A 26,270-nucleotide genomic window follows, 5' to 3' on the forward strand; every position below is an offset into this window, starting at 1 on the left:
AGCGATTACAAAAAAATTAAATCACATTTACTTTATGGGTCTCTGCCTTTGTTCTGAGACAGCTACACGGTGGAATTAACAAGGATATGCGAGGAACAAGCCGGTCTATCCAGAAGGGGCTTTTACTTTTCATTTTGACTATTATCGATACATTGTATTTAACGAAAGTAGGGCTTATGTGCCTTTTTTTCTTTTTTTCCTTAAAACAGCGGGACAGAAAGTGCCGCAAACTCCCAAAGGGAAATAGTTACTCGGAGATCCGCTGAAAAGGAGCTCGGTCTCTGACGTTTCTCCTTTCTGATTTGCGCAAGCTCCCCGGGCAGCGGGCGTAAGTTTGTCTTCGCTCGGCCACCGTCCCCGCGCCGGGACGGGGTATTTTGTCCGCCTGCCGCCTCCGTCCGAGCTGTTAGTCACCGAGTTCTAGGCCGCGGGAGCGTGGGGTGTGCGAGAGCCGGCTGGCGTTGCCGGCACCATGGAGTCGCCTCTTAGCCCGGGCCTTTCTCACCGAGCGAACGAGGATTGGGGTGAGTGGCGGCCGAGAACGTGCCAGCGCTGGCCGCGGGGTTCTTCCTCCCTCCTTCCGCCCACTTGTGGAGACAGGTGTGGGCGAACTCTGCCCCGGGAGCCGGGGCTAACTCGTCGCTTCCGTCCGTGGACCTGCCTGGAAGAGTCTAGCAGAACCGGGCGGTTTCTGCCCTGGCACCCGGCAGCGTAAAATGTTGCCTGATTGGAATTGTTATCGTTTTTCGCCATTCGCGCTGGGAGAGTACCAGGGGGTCAGGATGTGGGAGCGGAAAGGGCGTCGGTAAGAAGCAGAGGGCAGGATGGCTGGGATCACCAAAAAGGCTGGAAGCTGTTTTCTCAGCGTGGGATGTGGGCGGTGATTGCCGTGGAGTGTGTCTGTACGTGTTTGTGTGACAGAAGGGGAATGTATGCAAAGATCTTCATGTCGCAGCTGCCATTGTTGGTCTAGACTTGATGTCCACCTTGGCAGAGAACCAAAGCACCTGACCTTGGGTCCCTGACTGCCTAGACCTAACGCTTAAAAATGGATGTAATCCTGACTGCCCTTCAGAAACAGCGCCAATTTGTTTTTAAGTTGTTTCGTGTATCTTTTGTTTGGTTTTGTGATCGGGAAGAGTGGAATGGAATGCAGTGGGAATGACGGTGGGGAAACTTTGTCATCTAGGTGTTTAGAGGAAACTTGTATTCTTCTCTTCGTTTTGGGACATAGGACTAATGCTGTTCTCCGGCTCCAGCGAGAATTTGGGATTGCGTAGGACTCTGAGTGGCCCTGTAGTGAGCCTACGCCTTTCACCTACTTTGGAACTTGGGGGGAATCCGGGGGAATCCAGACTGATCTTCATCTTTCCTCCTTGGGCCACCATTCTCGGTAGCAAGAGCGTAATCTCAATTCTATGTATTGAACTGAAGTCCTCATTTGATTTTCTAAGGACAGAACTCCTCTTAGATTATGTGCAGTAGGAGCTTTATTTCAGTCCTTGGGTAGATTTCCTAGGAGCTGCTGGAAGAAACTTGAGACTGTCGATTCCAAGTGTGTTTTCCTGAGTCAAATATAGTGGTAATAGGGATAATTACCATTTATCTAGCCCTTCATTTGCTTCAGGTGTCCTGCTAGGCTCTTAACATGCATTGACTTCTTTAATCCTCGCTACAGCATAAGGAGGAGGTATTATTAACTTACAGATGAAAAAACAGGCTGAGAGAGAGCGCGAATGTTCAGTGTTGTAGCAAGTGAGGGGAGCAAGCAGGATCAGGAGGTTTGTTTACCTCCAAAGCCTGTGCTCTTAGTCACTATTCCAGAATGCTTTTCCTAAATTATTTCTACAGATTAGATTCTTCCCAAGATCCACCCCCTCCATCAGTTATTAATAAATCTAGAATATCAGGTAGTTATGGTTTTTCTCAGCTAGCTATTATATTTTTATGATATCTCTTAAATTATAACTGTGGGGCGCTTCCTCATAGTGTTATTTTCTCTTTCCAGCCTGCATTGTGGTGATTGATCTGATAAATTGACTCCCAGTCCTAGTGTTCTTTTACAGAGCGTTCAATTCTTTGTAGTCGGTTCACTGACTCAACTCAGGTATCCTGCCCTGTCCCTCCCTGAATGTGCGCATTTCCCATTGTTTTCCAGGCTTCTCTTTTCACACTGTTAACAGTCTTCTCTTAGTTGAACACTTCAATTCTGATTCATTAGGGGTTCAGTAAGTGGAGTGGATTTTGCAGGCAGTAAAGTGAAACCGCTGTTGTCTGCCGGCGTTTTTCAGTAGACTGTGGATTCTTTTTCTGGGAGTTGCCATTTTGAGTATTCAGATACCTCACTGATTTATTTGATTTTTTTTTTTTTTTAACATTAGAAGGTGGCCAGTTAAATTTTTAAATTCAGCTTATGTGATTAGAACTTGTGACCCTAACAACTTTGAATAATAAAGTGGTTCGCTCAGAACTGCCTATGGTGGGATGTGCTTTTTCCCTTTAACCTGGGTAATGAAATTTAGAGCAGGGGTTTGCCAACATTATTTTCTGTAAAGGTCCAGATAGTAAGTATTTTAGTCTCTGTGGTCTTGTGGTCTCTGTTGCAACTACTCAACTCTGCTGTTAATAGTGCAAAAGCAGCCGGGGCAATGTAAACTGAACGTGTAAATGAGTTATCACTGTGCTTCCATACAACTTTTTATTTATGGACACGAAATCTGAATTTCACATAATTATTTTTAATGCTTAATAGGCTTTTTGGGGGTACAGTTTTACATTTACAAAATAATTGAGCAGATAGTACACGGAGTTCTATATACACCCCCACCGCCATTTTCCATATTGGCAACATCTTGCGTTAGTGGAGTGAATTTGTTACAATTGATGAGCCAGTATTGATCCAATATTATTAACGAAAGTCCATGGTTTACATTAAGATTCCCTCTGTGTTGTACATTTTGTGGGTTTTGACAGATGCTTAATGTTATGCATGTACAGTGTCCTACAGAATAGCTTCATGTACCTAAAAAATCCCCCGTACTCCACCTATTCATTTCTTCCTCCCTCCCTCCCAAGCCCCAGGCAACCACTGATCTTTTCACCATCTCCCCAGTTTTGCCTTTTCAGAATGTCATATAGTTGGAATCATACCGTCTGTAGCTTCCTCCACTTAGCAACATGCATTTAAGACCTATAATTTTTCATGACTTGGAAACTTTTTTTTTGTCTTTTAAGCACTGAGTAATATTCCACTGTATGGACATACTACCGTGTGTTAGCCGCTCAGCCTGCCGTAACAAACTACCATCGATTGGGTGGCTTAAACAACAGAAATTTATTTACTGACGGTTCTGGAGGCTGGAAGTCTGAGATCAGGTGCCAGTAAGGTCACGTTCCGGTGAGGGCTCTCTTTCTAGCTTGTGGATGGCTGCCTTTTCACTGCATCCTCACAAGGCAGGGGTACGAGAGGCAAAAGAGAGGGAGAGGGGAGAAGAGAGAAGGGCGAGAGAGAAGGGGGGTGGGGAAGGATCTCTCTCTCTCTCCCTCTTCCTAGAAGGCCACAGTCCTATCAGATTAGGGCCCTGCTCTTCTCTCTTATATTGTCATTTAATCTTGATTACCCCTTAAAGACCACCTTGTCTCTCTCTGGACATAGTCACACTGGGGGGTATGGCTTCAAGATACAAATTTTGGGGGGACGCAATTCAGTCCATAGCACAGTTTGCTTATCCATTTACCTACTGAAGGACATCTTGGTTGCTTTCACATATCGGCAGTTATATGTTCACACACAGCTTTTTGTGTGGACAAGTTTTCAAATCATTTGGGTAAATACCAAGAGGCACAATTGCTGGGATCATACGGTAAGAGCACATTTAGTTTTGGAGGAACCTTCCAAAGCGGCTGTACCGGTTTTGCTCTCCCACTAGCAGTGAATGAATGTTCCTGGTCCTCCATAGCATTTGATGTGGCCGGTGTTTTGGATTTTAGCCATTCTAGTGGGCGGGTGTGGTATCTCGTTTTAATGCTCAGCTGCCTGATCCCATACGATGTGGCGCATTTCTTCATATGCTTGTCACTTGCATGTCCTCTCCTTCTCTTCTTTCCCTCCCTGTCTGGGCTTTGTGCAGAAACCACCTCTTTGCCACATGTAAGGTGCATGTACCAAGACCAGAAGCTTCTATCTGCTTCTGTGGTTCCTTTTACGTCTTCAGTCTCCTCTGTGAAAGTTGGCTTTCCGGCACTGACCACAGCCTGACCCTCCCCTTGGTTACAGCTGCTTTCTCTGAAGGCTTGGGGAATGGCTGCCATTTTCATTCTCAAAACCTTTTTGCCATTCGGGCCTCTAAAGGTGGGATAAGCACCTTGGTTTTCACCGCTGCTTTCGGCCAGCTCTCCTTTCATCCTCCCTGAGATAAATCCCGTTTAAATCTCCTGTCACAATATGCCGTCCTCTGTCCCTGTCACAGTCAGGCATCTGCTGCTTCCGAGTTTATTCTCCCTCCCTCCCTTGTTGAGAAATTTTAGCTCCTCGCTTACTGTCACTCTTCTCGAATATTCCTTCCTTGGATGATTTCAGATTCTCAGAGGAGATACTTCAGATACCCTGAGCTCTCATTTCTGGGCCTCCTCTCCACCAGGGATCTTGCCTTCCACCCTGTCTCAGCCATTTGCTCCCCCATCATAGGCCGAAACCTTGTCAGCACTGAGAACCGTCTCCGTTTCAACACCCCGCGCTCTGACCACCACCTCCTGTCTTACCAGCTCACTCCCCGTGGCACTCCACCAGTTCCTGCGACCCTACGGACACGCCATCTTTTCACTGTCCCCCGTTTCCTCTCTGTCGTCACTTCCCCCTTACCCAGTTCAGTTCCATGGGCAGTCGTAACCGCTCCCTTGCTCATACCTTCCATACCCTGGTCTGTGTCTTCTTTTGTAGTTCGTTCTCTCTCCCTCTCTCTCTGGTGAACCACAACCTCGGTTAAATCTAACTGGCTTAGGAAGCTGAACCAGGCCTCGAGGCCGTCGGCTGGCTGATCGGATCTGCCTGGTCCTCTCATTCTCCACTTAGATGTTTGTTTTTATGAAGTGTCTTCTCTCTTCGAACCTCTGTCACCCCCTGCCCCTCCCTTGAATCAGAAGAGAACTTCCAGAATCTCCCACTAACTCATCTACCCACCTGCCAGCATACTTGCCTTCTCTTCTCTCGTTGAGAACGAATGGCTTCTCCCGTGTGCTGTAGATCCCTCCTCTTTAGCCAAGAGCCTTGCTCAAGCCTTCTTCCCTCTGTTGCCTTCTTCATTTCCCTCTGTGCTAGATCATCTGTGCTAGTCAGTAAACAGAGTTGTTGCTCCCATTTAGAGTAAAGAAAAAACCCCTCCAAACCCTCTTTAGAGGTTACTTCCCCTCTAGCCACTTCTGCATTTTTCTTTATGTTACGGCAGAATTCTTAAGAGAACAAAACAAAACATGTTCACCGACTCTGGTTTCTCCTCGTCTCTTGCTCTCACCACAGCCAGGCTCCGCCACACCGCCAAAGCTGTTCTTACTGATGTCATCCCTGATTTCCATTATGTGACGCCTGGTGGCCGTTTGTCATCTTGCTAAACTTACAAGAAGTAAATGAATACCTAAGAGGTCAAAGTCGAGGTCATAGCTACCATAGTTTACTACTGTGAAGGGACATTTAACTGCTGGTCGTGTGGGATTGGTGAAAAGGATGTAGGAATGGGCAGTGGATTTTAGAGATTCCTTAGAGGTGACCAGCACTTTCTTAGGGATACTACAGGGATATTCTGTAGGTATACGAATGTATTTATCACCCTACTTGCAACGTTTTTTTTTTAAACCACAGAAAAGTTTTTGTTCAAAAACTACAGAAAATTAAAAGATTGCTCTATTGATGCCTTGTATTTCCCTTATCTAGATTTACCAACTGTGAACATTCTTTATTACCCACACTTCCCTCTTCTTTCATCATCTGAAAGTAGGCTACAGATAATATGAAACTCATAAACACTTCATCATGTACCTCCTAAGAACAAGGAAACAGGTATTTTTTTTTTTTAAACAGCATGGATTCGTACCAGTACCCACAGTTCAAAGCCAGTACCACAGGGTTCTTGCTCACCTTCTCACGTTATACACTTGTATTTCTTTTCTTCTGTAAAAATCCGGATTCCCAGTAATATCCTGTTTTTAATCTCGCTTTAGCTGTGCTGTTGAGAATGGCCTGAAGGGTGGGGCCAGGGCGGAAGCAGGGAGACCATTTGGAGGCTGTTACAGCAACGCAGGTGAATTGTGGTAGCGTGCAGGTATGGGAGTGGTTGGATTATGGAGATGTACAAATATACTTACGTATATACAAACATACTTGTATATATTTATGAACACATAAGTATACAAATAATATATTACATAAATATACATAAGATAAATATACGTAAGATACACAAATATACTTACGTATACTTCTGAATACACACGTAGTTTTTGTTTAGATTTTAGTTTTCAGATAGTTTCAAACTTAAAGAAAAATTGTAAAAACAGTACAAAGAACTTTTGCATGCCCTTCACACAGACTCTGTTAAATTTTACTGTGTTTGCCCTATTTCTTTCCCCAGAGAGAAAGAGAGATGTGTTGACCCATTATCTTTAAAGGCTACAGTGTGTATCCCCTCCTCGCAAAACAAGGACATACTCCTGTATTACTACCACGTACTCCTTCCAGTCAGGAAATAAACATTGCCACATTATCATCCATCTCACAGACGCCATTCAGATTTTGCCATCTGTCTTTTTAAAAAAACTTTTTTTAATGTTTATTTATTTTTGAGAGAGAGAGAGCATGCACAAGTGGGAGAGGGGCAGAGAGAGAGAGAGGGGGGGAGACCCAGAATCCGAAGCAGGTGGCAGGCTCTGAACTGTCAGGACAGAGCCCAATGCAGGGCTCGAACCCACGAACCGTGAGATCCTGACCTGAGCCAAAGTCAGATGCTTAACCAACTGAGCCACACAGGCACCCTGCCGTCTGTCTTAATAATGGCTCTTTTTCCTTTCTTGACTGGGATCCTACCTGTAAACACACATCACTTTTACTTGTCAGGTCTCCTTAATGTCCTCCAGTCCATAATGGTTTTTTAGTCTTTTTCTGTCTGTTGTGTCCTTGACAGTCTTAAAGACTACAGGTTTTCTGTTCTCTAAGAGGACTCTAAACCTGGGTCTAGTCCGCCGTTCCTCATCACCAGAATCAGGTCATGCACCCATGGCAGGAATGCCGGGAGAGTGATGCTGTGCTCTTCTCAGTGAATCACACTTGGAGACCCACCATGTTGACTTGTCCCAAGGTGAAGTTCTCCTTGATCACATGGTCAAGTTGGTGTCTGCCAGGTTTTACCGCTGTAAAGTCACTACTTTCCCTTTTGTATTTGATTGCTGTTTTGGGGGAGCTAATCGGCCGTGACACCAATCTCCTTTTCCTTGTTAAACCTCCACCTGCCAGCCCTAGTCCCTGCCTGTGTCAGCCAAATGGTGATTTTGTCTGCATTTACTAATTGACATTGTAGTGTAAGTAAGGACTTTCTCTAGGTATGTATGCGTGTATATATATGTATTTATTTCATTATGACTCCTCTCTTTGATTCAGTGGGTTAAAATCTGATACTCCCTTTTTATTGTGGTGCTCACATTTTCCCCAGTTTGACCAGCGGGAGTCCATGCGTATTAGCTCTTTTACTCTTTTGACTTACTCCAATCGTTCTCTGAGAGTTTCCTTATTTTCTGGCATAACAGGATCTTCCATTCTTATCTTGCACTTTCCCTGCTTCAGCTTTGGCATCAGCCATTTCTCCAAGGAGCTCTTTAGTGGACTTCCATTTAGTGGACTTGGATGGCATTTAGCGTCCAAGATCTGAGCACACAGTATGTTCATTGCTACCGCGATATCACTGTTCTGACTTTCAGCCCACAGAACTAGGAAATGCGTGTGTGTGTGCGCGCGTGCACACACACGTATAAAAACATCTGCAAGTCTTCTGTGTACATATGTGTTTTAGACATGGGTTCATACTAATACTTCCCCTGCCAGTCCAACATCTTAGGGTTCTTTTAGGCTCTTTCCTTTCCATGTTTGTAAATTCTTTCTTAGATAGTGAGAAACCTGGCTCTGGTTATTTTAGATGTATTTGATCACTTGTTCAGGTGAGGAAGGTATTTGTTCAGTGTCGTCATTCTCTTAAACACTCAGGCTGCCTCTTCCATCTGCCTCTTTGTTCTCCCACCTCCTGCCCCATTTCCTTGGCAGCCCCAGCATGCTGCCACCGACACTGGGCCGCCCCCTCTGTCACACCATCCCATTTCCTTGGACGCCGGGCACGTTGCCACAGATGATGAGACATAGAGCCCCATCACGCTCATTGCCCTGCTTCCTCAGAAGCTGATATCTCAGTGTTGGGAAGGGTACAGAAGAAAAGGAAAGATGGGAGGGGAAGGAAGAATGGGAAGGAAAGGTAGGAAGCCAGATTGTGGATATACAGTTTTAAGACAGAACTGATGGGAGTTGCTGGCGGTTTGAGTATGGAGAGTGAAGAAGAGAAGCTAAACAGTGACTCCGAGCAGGGTTTTTGACTTGAGCTCCTAGGAGAATTGAATTGTCGTTGACTGAGATGAGGACAAAGCAATAGGGGATTTGGCGGGGGGTGGTGGTGGTGGTGATCAGGAGCTAAGTCTTGGATGTGCTAAGTTTGAGACCTCCAAGAGGAGATGACCCAAGAGGTGTATTGTGTGTGTACGTGCATCTTGACGTATGGGCTGGACATGTATATTTGGGAATCCTTGGCATGTAGACGCTGTTTAAAGCCGTGAACTCAGCTGAGATCACAGAGGGAGCGGAATAGATGGAGGAGTTTATGCTAAGCCCCCAGGGACAATTTCACACTGGGAGATGAGGAGGAACCGGCAAGGTAGGGTCAAGCAGTGAAGTGGAAGGAAAACCAGGTGATTGTGGTGATTTGGAAGCCAAGTGAAGCAGATGTTTCAGTTAATATGAAAGCATCAACTCTGTCAAATGTTGCTGATAGGTCAAGACGATGGCCTTTAAACCTGCCGTTGAATTTAGCAATATGGAGATCATCAGTGACGTTAATAACCATTTGTGTGTGGGAGAGGAGCTTGGTTAATGTAGCCTCCAGAAAGAGTGGGAGAAGAGAAATCAGAGACGGCAGGTAGAGAGGACTCTTTCCAGGGTTTCAAGCGCCGTGTAAGGCACACGGCCACAGTTTCCTACTTCTGTGTTTGCGGCTCTGCCGCTTAGTGCGAGGCAGTCCTTTTGTGAGAGTTGTGTGAATAACCTTTCACTATCACTACACACAAAATTTGTTGCTAGGCATTATTTGGGTGTAGGTTGGTGAAACGGTTGTGTCATTGGCCGAGTTAATGACAGATGGGCAGTGTTGCTCCTGTACATGTTATAAGTGAGGAAATCCTCAGAGCAGTTTCAGTGGCATGATACTGGGGAGGATAAGTTTGTTTTTGTTTTGAATTTTTTCAGTTCATTTATAATGAGAGAGAGAGAGAGTGAGAGAGGGAGCATGCAAGCAGAGGAGGGAAAGAGGGAGAAAAGAGAATCCCAAGCTGTCATCACAGAGCCCGATACGGCGCTCTATCCCATGAACCCTGAGATCCTGACCTGAGCTGAAATCAAGAGTTGAACACTTAACTAACTGAGCCACCCAGGCGCCCCCTAGGGGGTATAGAGCAAACTGCGGTTTGGAAAACAAGTTCTTGAGATTCCAAAAATGTTAGAGAAAGTGGACACTTTACAGGTTGTGTGGTAATCAGCTGCCATTGGCCTTGTCAGCGCCTTGACCTTTGTCTATAAGAAGTTGCAACTTCGTTTATTGAAGAATATTTTCTATGTCCATAAGTTGCTTGGTTTATAATGAAATCTTTTTTTTTTTAATTTATTGCAGTTTTTTTAAAAAAGATTTTATTTTTAAGTAATCTCTACACCCCATATGGGGCTTGAACTCATGACCCCGAGAGCAAGAGTCACATGCTCCACTGACTGAATCAGACAGGCGCCCCTATGATGAAATCTTACTAGGAAATTGGAATTAGTTAGGTTTGCTGAAATAAATTTAACAGTTTAGACAAGTGAGTCCTTGATTGTTTAGATAGAAAGTTGGTTGCACCCGCCACTTAAGGCTTGGATGACAAATACATAGTACATACGCTGCCATAGTCCTCTCCTACCATCCCTGCTGATCAGCCATAGTGCATTTTCATGCTGAGTCCAGCTGTGGCGTCAGAATTCGTGTTAGTAATGTTCCAGAAAGTTACTACCATTTAGTCCATTGTGACCCGACATAAAACTTGTTAATCCCTGGTGTAAGGACTTAGATCGCAAGATAATAATTATGCGGGAACAACACATAAATTAGAAACAGCTTTGAATTGGTTGTCATTCACACGGCTAGAGTTTATCAGTAATAGTAATGGCTGATGAGGACCCCAATAGAGCTGGGTTACAGCGCTTAATTCTTTTGTTGAAACGTTGAATTGACAGTTAATCTCTATTCTTTTGTGCGAAGATTCTACTCTGTTTGCTGAATTTGGCTATTTCACAGACACTGATGGCCTGCAGTTGGACACGACAAAGGAAACTTACGTAAGTATTCACTAGAGGGGAATGACTGAGTAACGTGATATTTAATCTTTAATCACTGCAAGATGGTTTCGGGATGACAGGTTTAGGCCAGTGATTTAAAGTTTAAATAACTTAGTGTTAAGTATGAAAATCAGCAGCCATTTTTTACTCAGTAAATTCAGGATTGTAGAAATTGCATCGATCTTGGCGTGAGAAGACCTGTGTTCTAAGTTTACCTTGGCCCCGGGGTTGGGTGACTTGGAAAAGTCAGTTCACTGCCTACTTTTTGGCTTCTATAGATACTTTGCTGCATAAGGGAAATGATGATGTTAAAGGGTGTACGTGAGTCGTGGGTCCACTCAAGTAGAACTTACTAACTTCCTTTTTAAAAGTTATGTATCCTTAGTGTAGAAAGCTCTCAAACTCAGACATATCCTTATTTTTTGCCTTTGAGTGGTTAGAAGTCTGTATAAAAGCTATCAGAGCACGTTGAATCCTCGAAAGTATTTTTTTTTGTCTTTTTTGTGTTCATACATAGTACGTTGGCCCATGGAGCTCTTATTTTGTCTTATTCTTTAATGAATGAGGTGCTGTTCACTTGGAAAGTGAACAGAGTGATTTTATATGTACATCAGTGAGGTTGGAGATTTGTTACTTAACGTTTTAAGCCCTTATTATCCTGAGTATAAAAATACGTAGTGCTTACTTAGTTTCTCAGACATTTCTCAAAGAATAATTTAGCAGTTGTTTTAGTATGAATCAGTAGAAAAGAGTAGGATATAGAATTGATTAAAACAATTTTTTTTTTTTTTTGTTTTTTTTTGAGAGAGAGAGAGAGAGACAGAGCGTGAGTAGGGGAGGGGCAGAGAGAGAGAGGAGACACAGAATCTGAAGCAGGCCCCAGGCTCTGAGCTGTTAGCACAGAGCTGGTGTGGGGCTTGAACTCATGAACCATGAGCTCGTGACCTGAGCTCACGCTTAAGTCAGACGCTTAACTGACTGAGCCACCCAGGTGCCCCCAGGGTAGATTTTTTAAAATCAGTATGTGAACTTTTTCTTAAGCTATTTTGAGAGACAGAGCATGAGTCAGGGAGGGGCAGAAAGAAGGGGAGAGAGAATTCCAATGTGCCCTCAGTACATGAAATTTTAATGGCTTTGCTTACTTTGTGAGGTGTTTTAGAATGTGGTCTCTTGGTGGTGCCTTGGTGGCTCAGTTGGTTAAGCATCTGACTTCAGCTCAGGTCATGATCTCACAGCTCGTGAGTTCAAGCCTCTTATTGGGCTTTCTGCTGTCAGCCCAGAGCCTGCTTCAGATCCTTTCTCTCTCTCTTGAAGATAAATAAACATTAAAAAAAAATTAGAATTTGGTCTCTTGATTACGTTGGCTTTATTTGTTTTTAAAAATTTATTTATTTTTGAGACAGAGCAAGAGGGGGATGGGCAGAGAGAGAGAGAGAGAGAGGGAGAAAGAATCCCAAGCAGGCTTCATGCTGTCAGTGCAGACCCCGACGTGGGGCTTGAACTCATGAACTGTGAGATCATCACCTGAGCCTAAATCAAGAGTTGGTCACCCAACTGACTGAGCCACCCAGGAGCCCCTAAATTGGCTTTAAATATTGGGCGGTTGCCAAAGCAACTGATACTCTTTTACAGCCTCTCCAGCTAAAACCATCAAGAAACACTGTAGTAAATTTGAAAGGTTCAGGGATATATGGTTCTCATTTTATACCATTCTTACCTTCCACAAGGCAGTCAGTCTTTCAGCTCCTTGGTATTTCTAAGTATAAAATGAAGGGGTTGGATTAGATGGTTTCTGAGGGCCCTTTCTACCTTTAAAATTGTGTCATTTTTCTTTCACACATTAGTAGATTTTCCCATGAGAAGTCATTGAAAAGCCTGAATAGAGGGTATAAATATGTTTCACTTTACATAAAATAGGCCTGTTAAGTTTCCAACCAGATAGAATTCTTAGGCTGTAAAAAGTATTTGACTTTTTTGGCTGAAGACTGAGAGAAGCATCTCCGAAGTAGGTCACGTCCACTATTATATGTTTAAAAACTATTATATGTTTAAAAACTACTATAGCACTCAGGTAGGCTTTGTTGTTTAATTTACTTACGCCAACAAAGTTTAAGGATGTTTTTGGTTGCTGAAAGTATGAGGTTGCTTAGTTTCATGATGTGTAGATTCAAATAAGAGAAAAAAAGCAAAGGGGATTGATTTAAAAAATGATTGTTTCATGACTTAAGTAGTTTTTTCTTTCTTTTCACATGAACTTCCATACATTCTTTTTATATAACTTGCACCAATATTCACTTAGTTAAGGGCAGTGTGATAAAACTGTTTTCCTTCTCCCTTTTTTAAAAAAAAAATTGTTTTTTTTTAACATTTACTCATTTTTGAGAGAGAGAGAGAGAGAGAGAGAGACAACGTGAGCGGGGTGGGGCAGAGAGAGGGAGACACAGAATCCAAAGCAGGCTCCAGGCCCTGAGCGGTCAGCACAGAGCCCAACGTGGGGCTCGAACCCACGAACCGGGAGATCATGACCTGAGCCAAAGTCACATGCTCAACCAACTGAGCCAGCCAGGCATCCCACCTTCTCTCCTTTTGTTCTCAATAAAAATAAACCACAAAATAGACGTTGTGAAATACTATGATTTTAGAAATTATTACCAAATGGTTGTTAATAATTAAGAGATTAATCTTTATTTTTTGCCTGAGGCTTACTTTCTTTACTGTTGCTGTTTTATTATCTGTCACATTAAGTTAATACTAACTGCCTTGAACTTTGTAGTAGTATGTATATATTGCTTACTTCTGTTTTTGTCTCCATAACCCTAGACACTTAAGATAATAGTACTGTCTTGATCTCAAACACCTGTGAGGGCTCTGAAATCATGTGACAGTTCTTTACTTATGTATAATAGTATAAGATGGCTATTCAGATGACCCAGAATATGCTTATATTTAAGTAAGAAACATTGCCATCTAAATGAAAAAAAAAAAAACTTTAAGAGTCCCTCTAAGAAGTGTATTGACTTCTATTTTGAGAAACCTAGTTTTATCTTCTAGGATTAAAAAAAAAATTAGAAATTTTATTTTAGAAGTTTGAAAAGGTACTGTATAGTAGAAAAAAGAAAATTGTCCATTTTTCTGTGGATCTCTTCTTGCTTACATAACCATTTTAATATTTGATCTAATTGAAAGTTTAGCTGAAGTCTCGTTATGAAGTTGGGTATTAGCAGTTATATTATTTATGGCCAATTGTGTCTGAGGCTTGATTTCTAGATCTTTTTATTCTTCTAATATCCTTTTGCTGATATCCTTTTCCTGAAACCTACAGGAAAATAATTTTGATACTCTTGATTTTGACTTGGATTTGATGCCTTGGGAGACAGGCATTTTGGACATCAACAACCAGTTCTGTACAGGTAATGGTGTATTTCACTGGTAAATATTTTAAACAGATCCATTTTATTTTGTAGTTTGGTAACAGTCAATACTAGGTGGGGTTACTGGGCTACTTTGATGGGTCAAAAATTCCAGGGACTATATATTCTACTTTTGATGTGGCAGGGCACATATAAGTTTCTTGCCAGAATGGATATAAAGAATTTCATGTTATGTTTTAGTCGCATAATGAATTGAGAATTCATACCCAAAATCTTGATTTTGAATTATATACAATATCTCTGTAAGAGGTTAGCCTCTCTGAGAACCAGACAGAATTTAGGGAATCAAAGAGAAGAAGCTTGGGGTTACCCGAACTTGGGAAGTTCGTGTAGGGGTCCCATGCATCTGATACACATGCTTCTGTGGAAGGGGCACCCCTCTGGCTGATGCTAGTATCTTTAAGGAACCCTGATAAAGTACGTTTGGGATGTGCTCAGAGAGGCTGGGACCTGGAGGAAACTGTCACTTCTGGGATGAAGCTGATGGGAGGAGGAAGAAACCCCCTTCTCCCCTCTCTTCACTTTAGCGTCCTTCTAGTATCTCCCACTGATGGGGCCTAAAAGGGAGCCAGCTGGGACAGTCTTAATAATGTGCGTCGCAGACTATAAATAGGAGGTAGACTTAGCGCGGAGAGATAGTGAGTCAGTCAGTCACCCGCACATCCTGCCATCCAAATTGCAGTCCTCCCCACCCCTGCATGTCCCAGTCCCTCATTTTATATATTCCTGTGTCTTGCTCAATACCTGTCTTCCCTCAAAGAATATGGGCTACCCAAGGCCAGTTCTGGTTACTATTGTCAGGTAGCAAACTACTCTAGAACTTTGTGGCTTAAAACAACAACCGTTTTATTATGCTCGCAGGGTCAGTGAGTCAGGACAGGGTACGCCACGGGTGGCTTTTTTCTGCCGTGTGCTGTCCAGACCGCAACTGGGAAGATTGAAAGGCTGGAGAAGCTTGAAAGTTGGGGGCTAGAATTACCTTAATATCTCTTCACTCACGTTATCTCTTGCCCGGCCTGAATGGCTTGATGACCAGGAGTGTCAGAGCACCTGCACCTGGTCTTTCTGTGCGGCTGAGCTTGCTCTCAGCTTGGTGGTCTCACGCAGTCAGCCTTCAGAGGCTCCGATCTAAGTGTTCCAGCACGCAGGGTAGAAGCTGCGTTTGCCTAGTGTCTCCCAGCCTTGGAATCCATGGAGCGTGACTTCTGTACTCTGTTGATGGAAGGAGTCCTAAGACCCCCTTGCTTCAAACGGAGGGAAACAGATGCTGCTTCTCACTGGGGAAGGGCAAGATCACATTACAGATTGGGAGGGATGGTAGAGATTTTGCAGCTAACTCTGGACAGTGCAGTCTGTTGCAGGGATGTGCCCTCTCTCATTCCCACCCTGTCGCAGACTTGACACCCAGGAACGTGGCCTCGGCTGTAGTTGCTCGAAAGATGTGAACAGTATGTGCGATTTAATCGTACTGCCAAGAGTGTTTTCCAAAATACTTGTTGCCGATTTCCTATACTTTGAAAAGTGATTTTTGGACGAACCTGTAATGTTTTGCATATGGTATAATATTCCGAAGGTCCGACAAGTCTGTATGGTAGAAAGATGTCTCCTTCAGCTGCCGTTCCTCAGCCAGCACGTTCTCCCCCGAGACATCCACAGTTACCGATGTGTTCATGTTTATCCTTCCAGAGAACTAGCGCACCCGAGGGAAGATACATACATATGCACGTATATGATTTATTATACAAATGGTAGCCTACTTGATTCACTGTTTTCTGCATCTTAATTTACATTCGATGATGTGTTTTGGTGACCTTGGCTTCAGTGTGATTGGATTTTAAGAGTAGATTTTACCTTCTTTCCTCCTAACTGTATTCTGAGTTTGTATGGTGCAGAGGGAAAATTTTTACTCCATGTTTCTCCGTTAAAGGCATTAAGGCAGAGCCTCAGCCACCTTCTCCAGCCTCTTCGAGTTGTTCAGTCTCCTCTCCTCAGTCCGTGGACTCTTGTTCTTCAACCCAGCACGTTCCTGTAAGTAGCCAGTCTTTTACTGTGATTTTTAAAAAAAATTTTTTGAAGTTTTTTAAAATTTATTTTTGAGAGACAGAGACCGAGCGCAAGTGGGGGAGGGGCAGAGAGAGGGAGACAGAATCTGAAGCAGGCTTCAGGCTCTGAGCTGTCAGCACAGAGCCTGACGCGGGGCTCGAACTCACACAACCGCGAGATCATGACCTAAGCTGAAGTCAGACGCTTAACCGACTGAGCCACCCCAGGCGCCCCCTGTTATCGTGATTTTACAATGATTTTGATTATAATGCTGTCTGGGAATTCTGCATGTGGAAGAGGCAGTTAACATTTATTAAATGCTACTGTGAATCTTATTATCTCCTTTAATCCTGAGGGAATGGAGTCTCGAGGAAGGGCCTTGGGAGGGCAATAAATTCTTTGTCTCTTTGGTTTTGCCCTCCTTCCCCTATGTTCTTGCCTTCGTGATTTGATTTTCTTTGCACTTTACCAGTATCCAATATTTTTTTGTTTGTTTGTTTATTGGCTTACTGTCTTTTCTCCCTGGTGCCCTCTCTCCTGCCTGTTAGAGTATACATTCTTTGAGGACAGGGAAGGCTCTAAGATGGTCTGTTTTTGTAATGCTTTGGTCATAGAACCTAGAATGGATTTTTTTTTTAAATTTTTTTAAATGTTTTATTTTTGAGAGAGAAAGATAGAGAGCGAGCAATCAAGCAGGTGAGGGGCAGACAGAGGGAGACACGGAATCTGAAGCAGGCTCCAGGCTCTGAGCTGTTAGCACAGAGCCCGACGTGGGGCTCGAACTCAAAAACCGTGAGATCATAACCTGAGCCGAAGTCCGACACTCAGCCGACTGAGCCCCCCAGGTGCCCCATAGTTTTTGTTTTTTTGTTTTTTTTTGTTTTTTTTTGATGTTAAGAAAGTATCCCTCTAATTCTTGTGTTTTAGGACTTTTATGAGGAATACTTGCTGAATGTTATGAAATAACCTTTTAAGCATCTAAGGCCATGAAGATAATCGTATCCTCTTGTGTTGTTATCTTGTACTCTTTGGTTTCTCCCAGATACACTCTGAAATACTGTAAGGTTCACAGAGCCCAGTGTGTGGCTGGGGCTGAGTAGTTGTTGAGGATCAGTGAGCGACACAGCTCTCATTCTCACCGGCATGACTGGGAATGACCATTTCTCCCCTATTTTCTCCAGGTCATTTTAACTTCTTTTCTTCTGATCGAAAAAAAACAAAAAAAAAAACAAAAACAAAAAGATTTTTTTAAAAAACGTGCCTTTAGCTACTATTTGCATTTTTTTCATTGAAGTGGCTGTTCCTGTCCTTGTCTATCTTGGGCAGATATGTGCCCCAGTATGTATCTTTTAACTTTACTTATGGTCTATTTTTTTAAAATTTATTTATTAAAAAAAAATTTGTTTTTTAATGTTTATTTATTTTTGAGACAGAGGGAGACAGAGTGCGAGTGGGGGAGGGGCAGAGAGAGAGGGAGACACAGAATCTGAAACAGGCTCCAGGCTCCGAGCTGTCAGCACAGAGCCTGATGTGGGGCTCGAACCCACAAACTGTGAGATCATGACCTGAGCCAAAGTCAGGCACTCAACGGACTGAGCCACCCAGGCACCCCCGGTCTATTTTTTATTATAAAATATTTTAGTTACTGTTTGTTCAAATTTCTTTCTTCTTAATTTATGGCTTCTGGGTTTTTGTTGTTGTTGTTGTTGTTGTTTTAAATTAAGGGAGACTACGTTAAGCTTAGAGTAAACGAATATTCTCTTAATTAAAAAAAAATATTTTTTTAAGTTTATTTATTTATTTTTGAGAGAGAGAGAGAGAGAGAGAGAGAGAATATCCCAAGCAGACTCCACACCACCAGTGTAGAGCCCAGTGTGGAGCTTGAACCCACGAACCATGAAATCATGACCCAAGCCGAAATCAAGTCAGGTGCTCAACCTGCTGAGCCACCCAGGCGCCCCTCTTAATTTTCCTTTTAATACTCTTACAGAGTATTTTGAAGATGGTATGATGTATTTATGTATGTCTATTCTATTATTATATGTAACATCTTTTTGTCTCAAAATAGAAATGCTACTTTTATCCTATGTTAAATTTCCGTATGCCAACAAAATGAGACAGATCCGCTAAATGTTAAGACTTGGAAAATGTTATCTTTGTACATCTCTGTATTACCAATTCATCCATTAAATAAAATAGCCCTGTTCCTTTTAGTGTTTGTCTTTCTTTCAAAACATTTGGGACAAAGACGGCATTAATAAATAAAGAATAAAAATTAGTAAGAACGATTTGTTTTGAGTTTCTTGTAAGACTGAATAGGAGATTGGGGGAAAAGGATATTGGCATTTTCACCATAGACTTATCATATACTAAATGTTTGTATCGCCAGGAACCAAATAAATACCAAGCTTGTGGGAGGAAACGTAGAAGCAGATCAGTGATTCCCATCTTTAATATGAGAGGAATAACATAGAATACTCTGCAGTTCAGGTTATTTTGCCCTAGTATTGATGGATAATGCTTATTTATCCAGTCTCTTAGTACTTAGTATACAAAGTTTCAAATATATTACACCTTTGCCTTGAAGTTGTCCTGAAGCGTTTATCTGCTTATGTATGGATCTTGCCCCTCTAAGCACTTTTCTGCTCAAGGACCGTACGCTTCTGCATGAATCTGTTTGTGTTTCATGTTGCTACAGGAGGAGTTGGATTTGTCTTCTGCTTCGCAGATGTCTCCCCTTTCCTTGTACGGCGAAAGCTCTCATAGTCCCTCCTCGGCAGAGCCACTGAAAGAAGATAAGCCCATCATTGGCCCTAGGAGCAGAGTTGGTATGACTCCATGTCCTAACTTGGGCTGAGCTTAGGTTCCGTTTTTAAAAAGAAAACGTTGGATTAAGTTCATGTTTATTAAGCTGGGTTTTTGTTTTTAAAAGAGTGGACCTGTTTTGTTTGTTATGGTTAGTTAATGTGGAGAGGAAAGGCAGGGAATCATCTTCTTTGGTTGTTTTGTCTTTATAGGTGAAAAATGCTTTAAAGTAGAAGTAGGCCTCATCATTTTCAAGAGAGAATGCAAAGATTCAGTTAGATATTGATTGTGAGGGCCATTTAGTTGTGACATTTATTACCTCTTAATCTTTAGGCTTTATTCAGTGATTTTAGCTGTTCTCCTTTACCAGTTCATATACCCCCTTCCCAACGCTGCAGCTTGGTCAAAAAGGAAGATCTCACTACTTATAATTTTTTTTTTTTAATGTTTATTTATTTCTGAGATAGAGACAGAGCACGAGTGGGGGGAGGGGCAGAGAGAGAGAGAGAGAGAGAGAGAGAGAGAGAGAGGGAGAGAGAGGGAGAGGGAGACAAAGAATCTGAAGCAGGCTCCAGGCTCCGAGCTGTCAGCACAGACCCCGATGCGGGGCTCAAACTCACAAACTCTGAGATCATGACCCGAGCCGAGGTCGGTCGCTCAACCAACTGAGCCACCCAGACGCCCCTCTCACTGTTTATAAAATAAATAAGTCATGGGGCGCCTGGGTGGCTCAGTCGGTTAAGCGTCCGACTTCAGCTCAGGTCACGATCTCGCGGTCCGTGAGTTTGAGCCCCACGTCGGGCTCTGGGCTGATGGCTCAGAGCCCGGAGCCTGTTTCCGATTCTGTGTCTCCCTCTCTCTCTGCCCCTCCCCCGTTCATGCTCTGTCTCTCTCTGTCTCAAAAATAAAATAAATGTTAAAAAAAAAAAAAAAAAAAAAAAAGTCATGGAGATGTCATGTATAGCATGGTGACTGTAGTTAATAATACTGTGTTGCATATTAGAAAATTGCTAAGAGATTACATCTTAAAAATTATCATCCTAAAAATTGTAACTGTGCTAACGTGGTAATTCGACTTACTGTGATGATCATTACATGATACAAATACCGAATCATGTCGTACACCTGAAATTCATATAAGGTTCTATATCAATTGTACCTGAAAAGAAAAGGGGAAGACCTCAGATTAAGGACCTTTCTTGAGTCCAGTAAGATCTAGAGTGGCTATGCTTAAACTCCAGTTGAGGATACTTACTAAGAAGTCAAGATAATATGTAGAAAAAGGTGTATAATGGAAGCTGTGTTCTGGGAATTGCTTTCAGATTGATTGGTGATTTGTTTGGATTTTCTCCAGCAAATGGGATGACTCCAAAGAAAAAAATTCAGATGACTTCAAAACCTTCAATTCAGCCCAAGCCTTTAATACTTCCAGCAGCACCCAAGACTCAGACAAACTCCAGCGTTCCAGCAAAAACCATCATAATTCAGACACTGCCAACACTGATGCCAGTGGCAAAGCAGCAACCAATTATCAGCATACATCCTGCACCTGCTAAAGGTACCTGAGTAGAATCTGAGGCTGCGTGTGTTTAAGTGATGGGCACTAAGGTTGCGTCATGTCATTTGTTTTATCTTGGGTTATAATTTCTGAGCACACGCTGAGTGCCAGGAATTGTCCTTGGTTTTGAGGATTCGCAGAGATGACTAATACGTGGTTCCTATCCTAACAAAGGAGATAGCTCTCCAGATGAGTTATGTTTCATACGTCTTTTTTCTTACAGTTTTAGTTAGGAAAATAACTGTCAGGCTTGTGATTTTGTGTAGCTACTTGTAATGAAGAAGAAAATCTGGGAAACTTCCTTGGTACCATTTCATCTTGAGGTTTTTGTGTCTATGAACTCTTGTTTTTTGTTTTAAACTTTTTTTTAACGTTTATTTTTGAGAGAGAGGGACAGAAAAAGAAAGTGCACACGAGCAGGGGAGGGACAGAGAGAAAGAGGGACAGAGGATCCAGATCAGGCTCTGCGCTGGCAGCAGAGAGCCCGATGTGGGACTTGAACTCACAGACCATGAGATCATGAAGTCAGATGCTTAACCAACTGAGCCACCCAGGCGCCCCTGAACTCTTTTTTTTAAGAACAGGTCAGCATGTAAAATAACATTACAGGTCTAATAGGTGAGTTTTGGCAAAAGGATCAGGCTCTTAGTCTCTGTAGAGGCAACATGGTTTGGTAAACACGATCGTGAGTAGGGGCATTAGAAAGGAATCTGGGGACGCCTGGGTGGCTCAGTCGCTTGGGTGTCGGACTTTGGCTCAGGTCGTGGTCTCACGGTTTGTGAGTTTGAGCCCCGCATCGGGCTCGGTGCTGACAGCTCGGAGCCTGGAGCCTGGAGCCTGCTTTGGATTCTGTGTCTTCTCCTCTCTCTGCCCCTCCCCCACTTGTCCTCTGTCTCTGTCTATCAAAAATAAATAAATGTGAAAAAATAAAACAAAATAAGAAAAAAAGACAAGAATGTGAATGCTTGTCTTCACGTAGTTAAGAATGTGTGTGTTTCTATATTTTATCCACCAGATGGCCTCACATACTTGATTCTGCAGGAATTACATCTAGCATTGCAAGAAGTTATTGAGAGAAGTTCATGTTTGAGGATTTGGTAACTGTGCAGATACAGGAATCATTTGCACGTGGAGATGTCTTAGGCAGATTGCCTATCACTCTCTTCATATTGCTATGTGCACACAAGAGTAAAGGAAAACTTGTTTAACGTTCTTTCCCTGAATTTAGGACTAGGTCTTAATGGGGCATGGGTTATAAACAAACCACCATTGTTACGCTTGTCTTTATGGCGCTGTTCCCGGCTCTGGGTTGTTCATTCACTTCTTTGGAGCAAGAAGAGCAAGTTTTAATGAGAGCAAAGGTCATACATTTGATTTCTAGTTAATTTGTTAGTTTTGTTCTATTCCAAGGTCGTGAACAATAGGACATTGACAAAGAGAACCAGGTGGGAGACTGGACAAGCCAGTGAAAACTCCATCAGTCTCTACCACCCCCCACCCCCCCCCCCCCGACAAACCTGAGATACTTGTGCTTTCAGTGCAGGGTCAGAACTGCTGCCTTTATCGTGCGAAAAATAGTGGTCCTACAGAATGGGTGTGCTTGTGGTCTGTGAATGGATGTAAAGTGTTCATGAACTCCTTGAAATAAGATGTAAGATTTATTGTATATGTGGATTTTTCAAGGAGTAGTCTCCAAAACTTTTATCGGGATTTCAGAAGGGTCTGTATCTTCCCAAAGGCTAAGAATTTAAACTTGTGAAGAACCTCGTTATAGGTCCTGTAATGTATTAAAACACAAGTATACAAAGCAACACTTGACATTATTATGACAAGTGTGTAAAGCAAAGGGTATTGCTAAGAATTTGCTCTTAGCAGATCATGCTTGAGTGATAGGAGACAAACTGTTCTTTTCTGAGCCGGTTATCAGGTTCAGAAACCTGAATCACACATTATTCAGAATGTCAGTGCCTTCCCATTATCTGAAGATAGTACTTACGTTTGGGGAGCAGGTGCTAATATAAGGTGCTTGTCTGTTTTTGTAGTACAATCTAGAGAGTTGGTATTATTAAAACATACAGATTTAAGTATGTCTTCCATTTATTTGAAATAGGTAGAGGGGAAATACAGGAAAGGCATTTTACAGGTAATCAACATAAGTAGCAGCAGCAAATATTTTACTGTTAAAAGAGAAGTAATTCTTATAGGATTAAGTTCAAATTCTCTCACTTGGAAGTTAAGCGCACCATGGTTTGGCTCTAGTTTCGTTTTCTAACTTGACATTATAATCACTCCTTTTTATAAACCCAGCTTCCTCTTCTAGCCTGATGAATCTGGCCGCTGTCCCTTGAATTCTCATGTTTTTCCCTAGTTTTTTGGCTCAGACCGTTCTGTCTGCCTGGAACAATTTCTGCCCCTAAGTCCACTAAGACTGTTAGGAGGAGTGCAGGTGAGGGCTGGTGAAAGCCTGCTATATCAGTGAGAATGGAGATCCAGGATAGAGAGTGCGAGTATGGAAAAGTGCAGAATCACAGGCTTGGTGATTGGATGGTTTGGAAGGGGAATGAAGGATAGAGCGGAATGTATCCTGTTTTGGGCTTTTTTTTTTTTTTTTTAATTTTTTAATGTTTATTCATTTTTGATAGAGTGCAAGCAGGGGAGGCGCAGAGAGAGAGGGAGACACAGAATCTGAAGCAGGCTCCAGGCTCTGAGCTGTCAGCGCAGAGCCCGATGCGGGGCTCGAACCCACGAACTGCGAGATCATGACGTGGGCTGAAGTCAGACGCTCAACCGACTGAGCCACCCAAGCACCCCCTGTCTTGGGCTTTTTGAGTGGATGATAGCGCAAGTCATTGAAACGGATGATGGAAGTGATATAACTTGCCCCAGGTCATTCTGCTCATGAGAGGTGGAGTCAGAACCTGGGCCCAGGGGGTCTGGCTCACGACCTGTAATTAGTCACCATACTACTTTGTTGCCACTAAAAGAACGCAGAGATGTGCCCCTTGATCTCAACAATTCTAATTGGGAGTTAACACATTTATGTAAACAGTTAAATAGCAGTCACTATGAGAACTAATGAATTAATAATACATGCAGTACCCTTCATGGAAGCTATTATTATACAGAAATGGCAGTTAATAATAAATAACAGCCAACATTGAGGTTCTTTCTGTGTGGCAGACACTGTTGTGTTTCAGTGCATTATCTTGTTGAATCCTTACATCAGCTCTGTGAGGATAGGGACTATTATTATCTTCATTTTACAGAGGAGAAAATTAAGACACAGAGAAATTATTTACCCCAGGTCGCATAGCTGTCCTATTTTAGACAAGGTAGGCATTCAGCAATGCTGGATACATAGTTTGAAGCCTTTGAAGAAGATTGACAAGAAAGAACTATTACAATCGATGAATCATACATAGAAGCATTCAGCATTGAATCTAGCCATGTTCTGTTAAGGGGGATTTGCGTGTAATGCCTAAGAGGATTTTGAGCGGGCTGAAAGGGATAAACAGCCTTTGGTATGTCCTTTTGGACCGTTTCCACGCTAGGAACAGCCGTCACTATGTTCAGCTGCTAACTGAGGCCCAGAACAGTTCTTTGCATTACATTTTACGATCTGTGAGCACCTTCGGGTCCGTGTTTAGCAAGTCACTGTGAGAGTTTTTCTTGAACACGTTGTAATAGAAATTTCTCCCCGTTCAGTCTTGAGACCCAAGCAGGCCTGGAGTACTTAGAGGATCCTCGGTTTAGATGCCAGCTGATTTGGGGATAGTTGTGTACCCTGGGATGAGAGGGCTTGACGTGCGTTACAGAAAACAGGAGGCAGCGGTGGCCTGGTTGGACTCGGAGCCACATTCGGTCCACAGACCTTGCCTCAGTGGTGCTCTGTCTCCCTCACTCCATGATGTGGTTCTCTCAGCAAGGGGATGCTGCCAGCTAGGCCACAGACAGGACAGACTTGGGTTATTCTTCTGAGTTGAAGAAATATCCCGAAGCCTCCTGCATGTGTTAGCCGGAACTAGAAGTATGATCCCTCTCTTTGAAATGACTTAACGCTTTATACTTACCCCCTCTTGTCTTTGGAATAATCCCCAAGTTCACCGAACAGTGTTTCATTTCGGGACCTTTTTATTGTACTTTTGAAACTCACAAGATGTGGAACCCTGCTTCTAATAATGCTCTTTCTCAAAGTATGGTTTTAGGTCAAGTGGTTTCCAGCCTACAAACTGTGGACCTAAGGTGTGGGTGGTGGGAGTGGTAGCCTTGGGCATTGTGCAAAAGGCATCTATCTGCAAACCCATATAGGGGGCAGGCATTTTCTATACACTGAATAATTTGTTTTATATATTTTTTACTCAGGGTTTTCAGATTTTTGTGGCTATAGTTCCGAGTAATAAACTACAGATTTATTTTAAATTTTTACTAAGTTCTTAACAGCCTTTTCTCAACATGTATTTTCTCAGTCCCCGGAAACTGAATGGACAGCCCTGACCATCTTGGGTGGCCATGATACTTTTTAAAAAAATTTTTTCTTTCTAATATTTATTTACTTTTGTGTGTGTATGAGAGAGAGAGAGGGAGAGGGGCAGAGAGAGATGGAGACAGAATCTGAAGCAGGCTCCAGGCTCTGAGTCGTCAGCACAGAGCCTGATGCGGGGCTCGAACCCAAGAGCTGTGAGATCGTGACTTGAACTGAAGTTGGATGCTTCACCGACTGAGCCACCCAGTTGCCCCATGCTTTTTGATGTTAAAGAAAAATACTTATATTCAGGGTGGGAACCCTTGGTTGAAGTTTTACATAATAATGAGTTAATAATGAGTGTTGTGGTTTCTTAACAAGTGTTGCTAAAAAACTTGACATTTGGTCACATGCTATTTATTTAATTTATTTTTATATTTGCACATTTGGTCTAAGCATATTTATATATGCTTCTGAGTCATTTCCTTATTTTATACGTTTTTGTTTCATAAAAGGAGTCCAAGGGAAAAGAAGATAAAAATGTTTAGTGATCATTTTTGTCCAAGTAAATTGTACGTATTACTTTTACATCTTTTGTGCTAATTTAATAATTTATCTGGGATGTAATGCTATTAACTAAATTCCACTTTTAGTATGCTTTTTGAGGCCATCTGAAACAAAGACTTTGGTTTAATAGATGTGACTTTTTTTTTTATGCTAAGACAGGTGTTCTTAACAAACAGGTGTTCCGAAGTATTATTTAGATTTTCAGTTTTCCTTGATCCTTTGAAATACCGAGCTGAGTTTTACGTGGGTCGTGTTACACTGTCTGAAAGTATAATGCTTTTTTTTTTCCCCTTAAAGAAGAATTATAAATATGTATGTGATTTTAGTTGCTGGTTACTTTAGTACCTTTATTTTGTTAGATATTTTGCTCAAGCAGCTGTGGATATTGGGGGAGGCTTTCAGCACCTGATAAAATTGGCCGGATCTGAAAGGAAACATTGAGCAGGCAAGTAAGATTTTTAATAGACCACAGTTATGAGTTATAGGAGTCTTCTTTAGGTTAATGATACTGATTCTCCAATTAACATAATTGAAAAAATAATGTTAAATGTGAGGATTGAGAAAAGATTTGTAGGCCATTTTGTGTGTGTAGGGGGAGTTGGTATTGTCTACAGACTGTTTTAAATTACGGGTTTATGTTTCCTGTGCCTGTTAGCTGTGAATTCATCTCAGATGGTTTTAACATTTTTTTTAAACAAGGATATTGTGAACAACTTTATAAAAAATATATTAAAAAAT

The 26,270-nt window shown here is 42.4% G+C and overlaps 1 protein-coding gene across 4 annotated transcripts in view; it reads left to right on the top strand.

Annotated features, from left to right (window-relative positions):
- Positions 1-300: 300 nt before the first annotated feature.
- ATF6 (activating transcription factor 6) overlaps positions 301-26,270 on the top strand; it is a 202,722-nt gene continuing 176,752 nt past the window's right edge. For 2 of the 4 annotated variants that reach the window (XM_045456585.1, XM_045456587.1), the window contains exons 1-6: positions 303-524; positions 10,590-10,666; positions 13,989-14,076; positions 16,025-16,125; positions 18,839-18,968; positions 20,300-20,503. In XM_045456585.1, the coding sequence (XP_045312541.1) occupies positions 473-524; positions 10,590-10,666; positions 13,989-14,076; positions 16,025-16,125; positions 18,839-18,968; positions 20,300-20,503 (652 nt within the window). In that variant the 5' untranslated portion in view covers positions 303-472. Of the gene's footprint in view, positions 525-10,589; positions 10,667-13,988; positions 14,077-16,024; positions 16,126-18,838; positions 18,969-20,299; positions 20,504-26,270 lie in introns of all 4 variants that reach the window. The other 2 variants (XM_045456584.1, XM_045456583.1) reach the window with 2 other exon arrangements.

Source organism: Leopardus geoffroyi, chromosome C3 (genome assembly GCF_018350155.1).
Source record: "Leopardus geoffroyi isolate Oge1 chromosome C3, O.geoffroyi_Oge1_pat1.0, whole genome shotgun sequence".
NCBI classification, from domain to species: Eukaryota; Metazoa; Chordata; class Mammalia; order Carnivora; family Felidae; genus Leopardus; species Leopardus geoffroyi.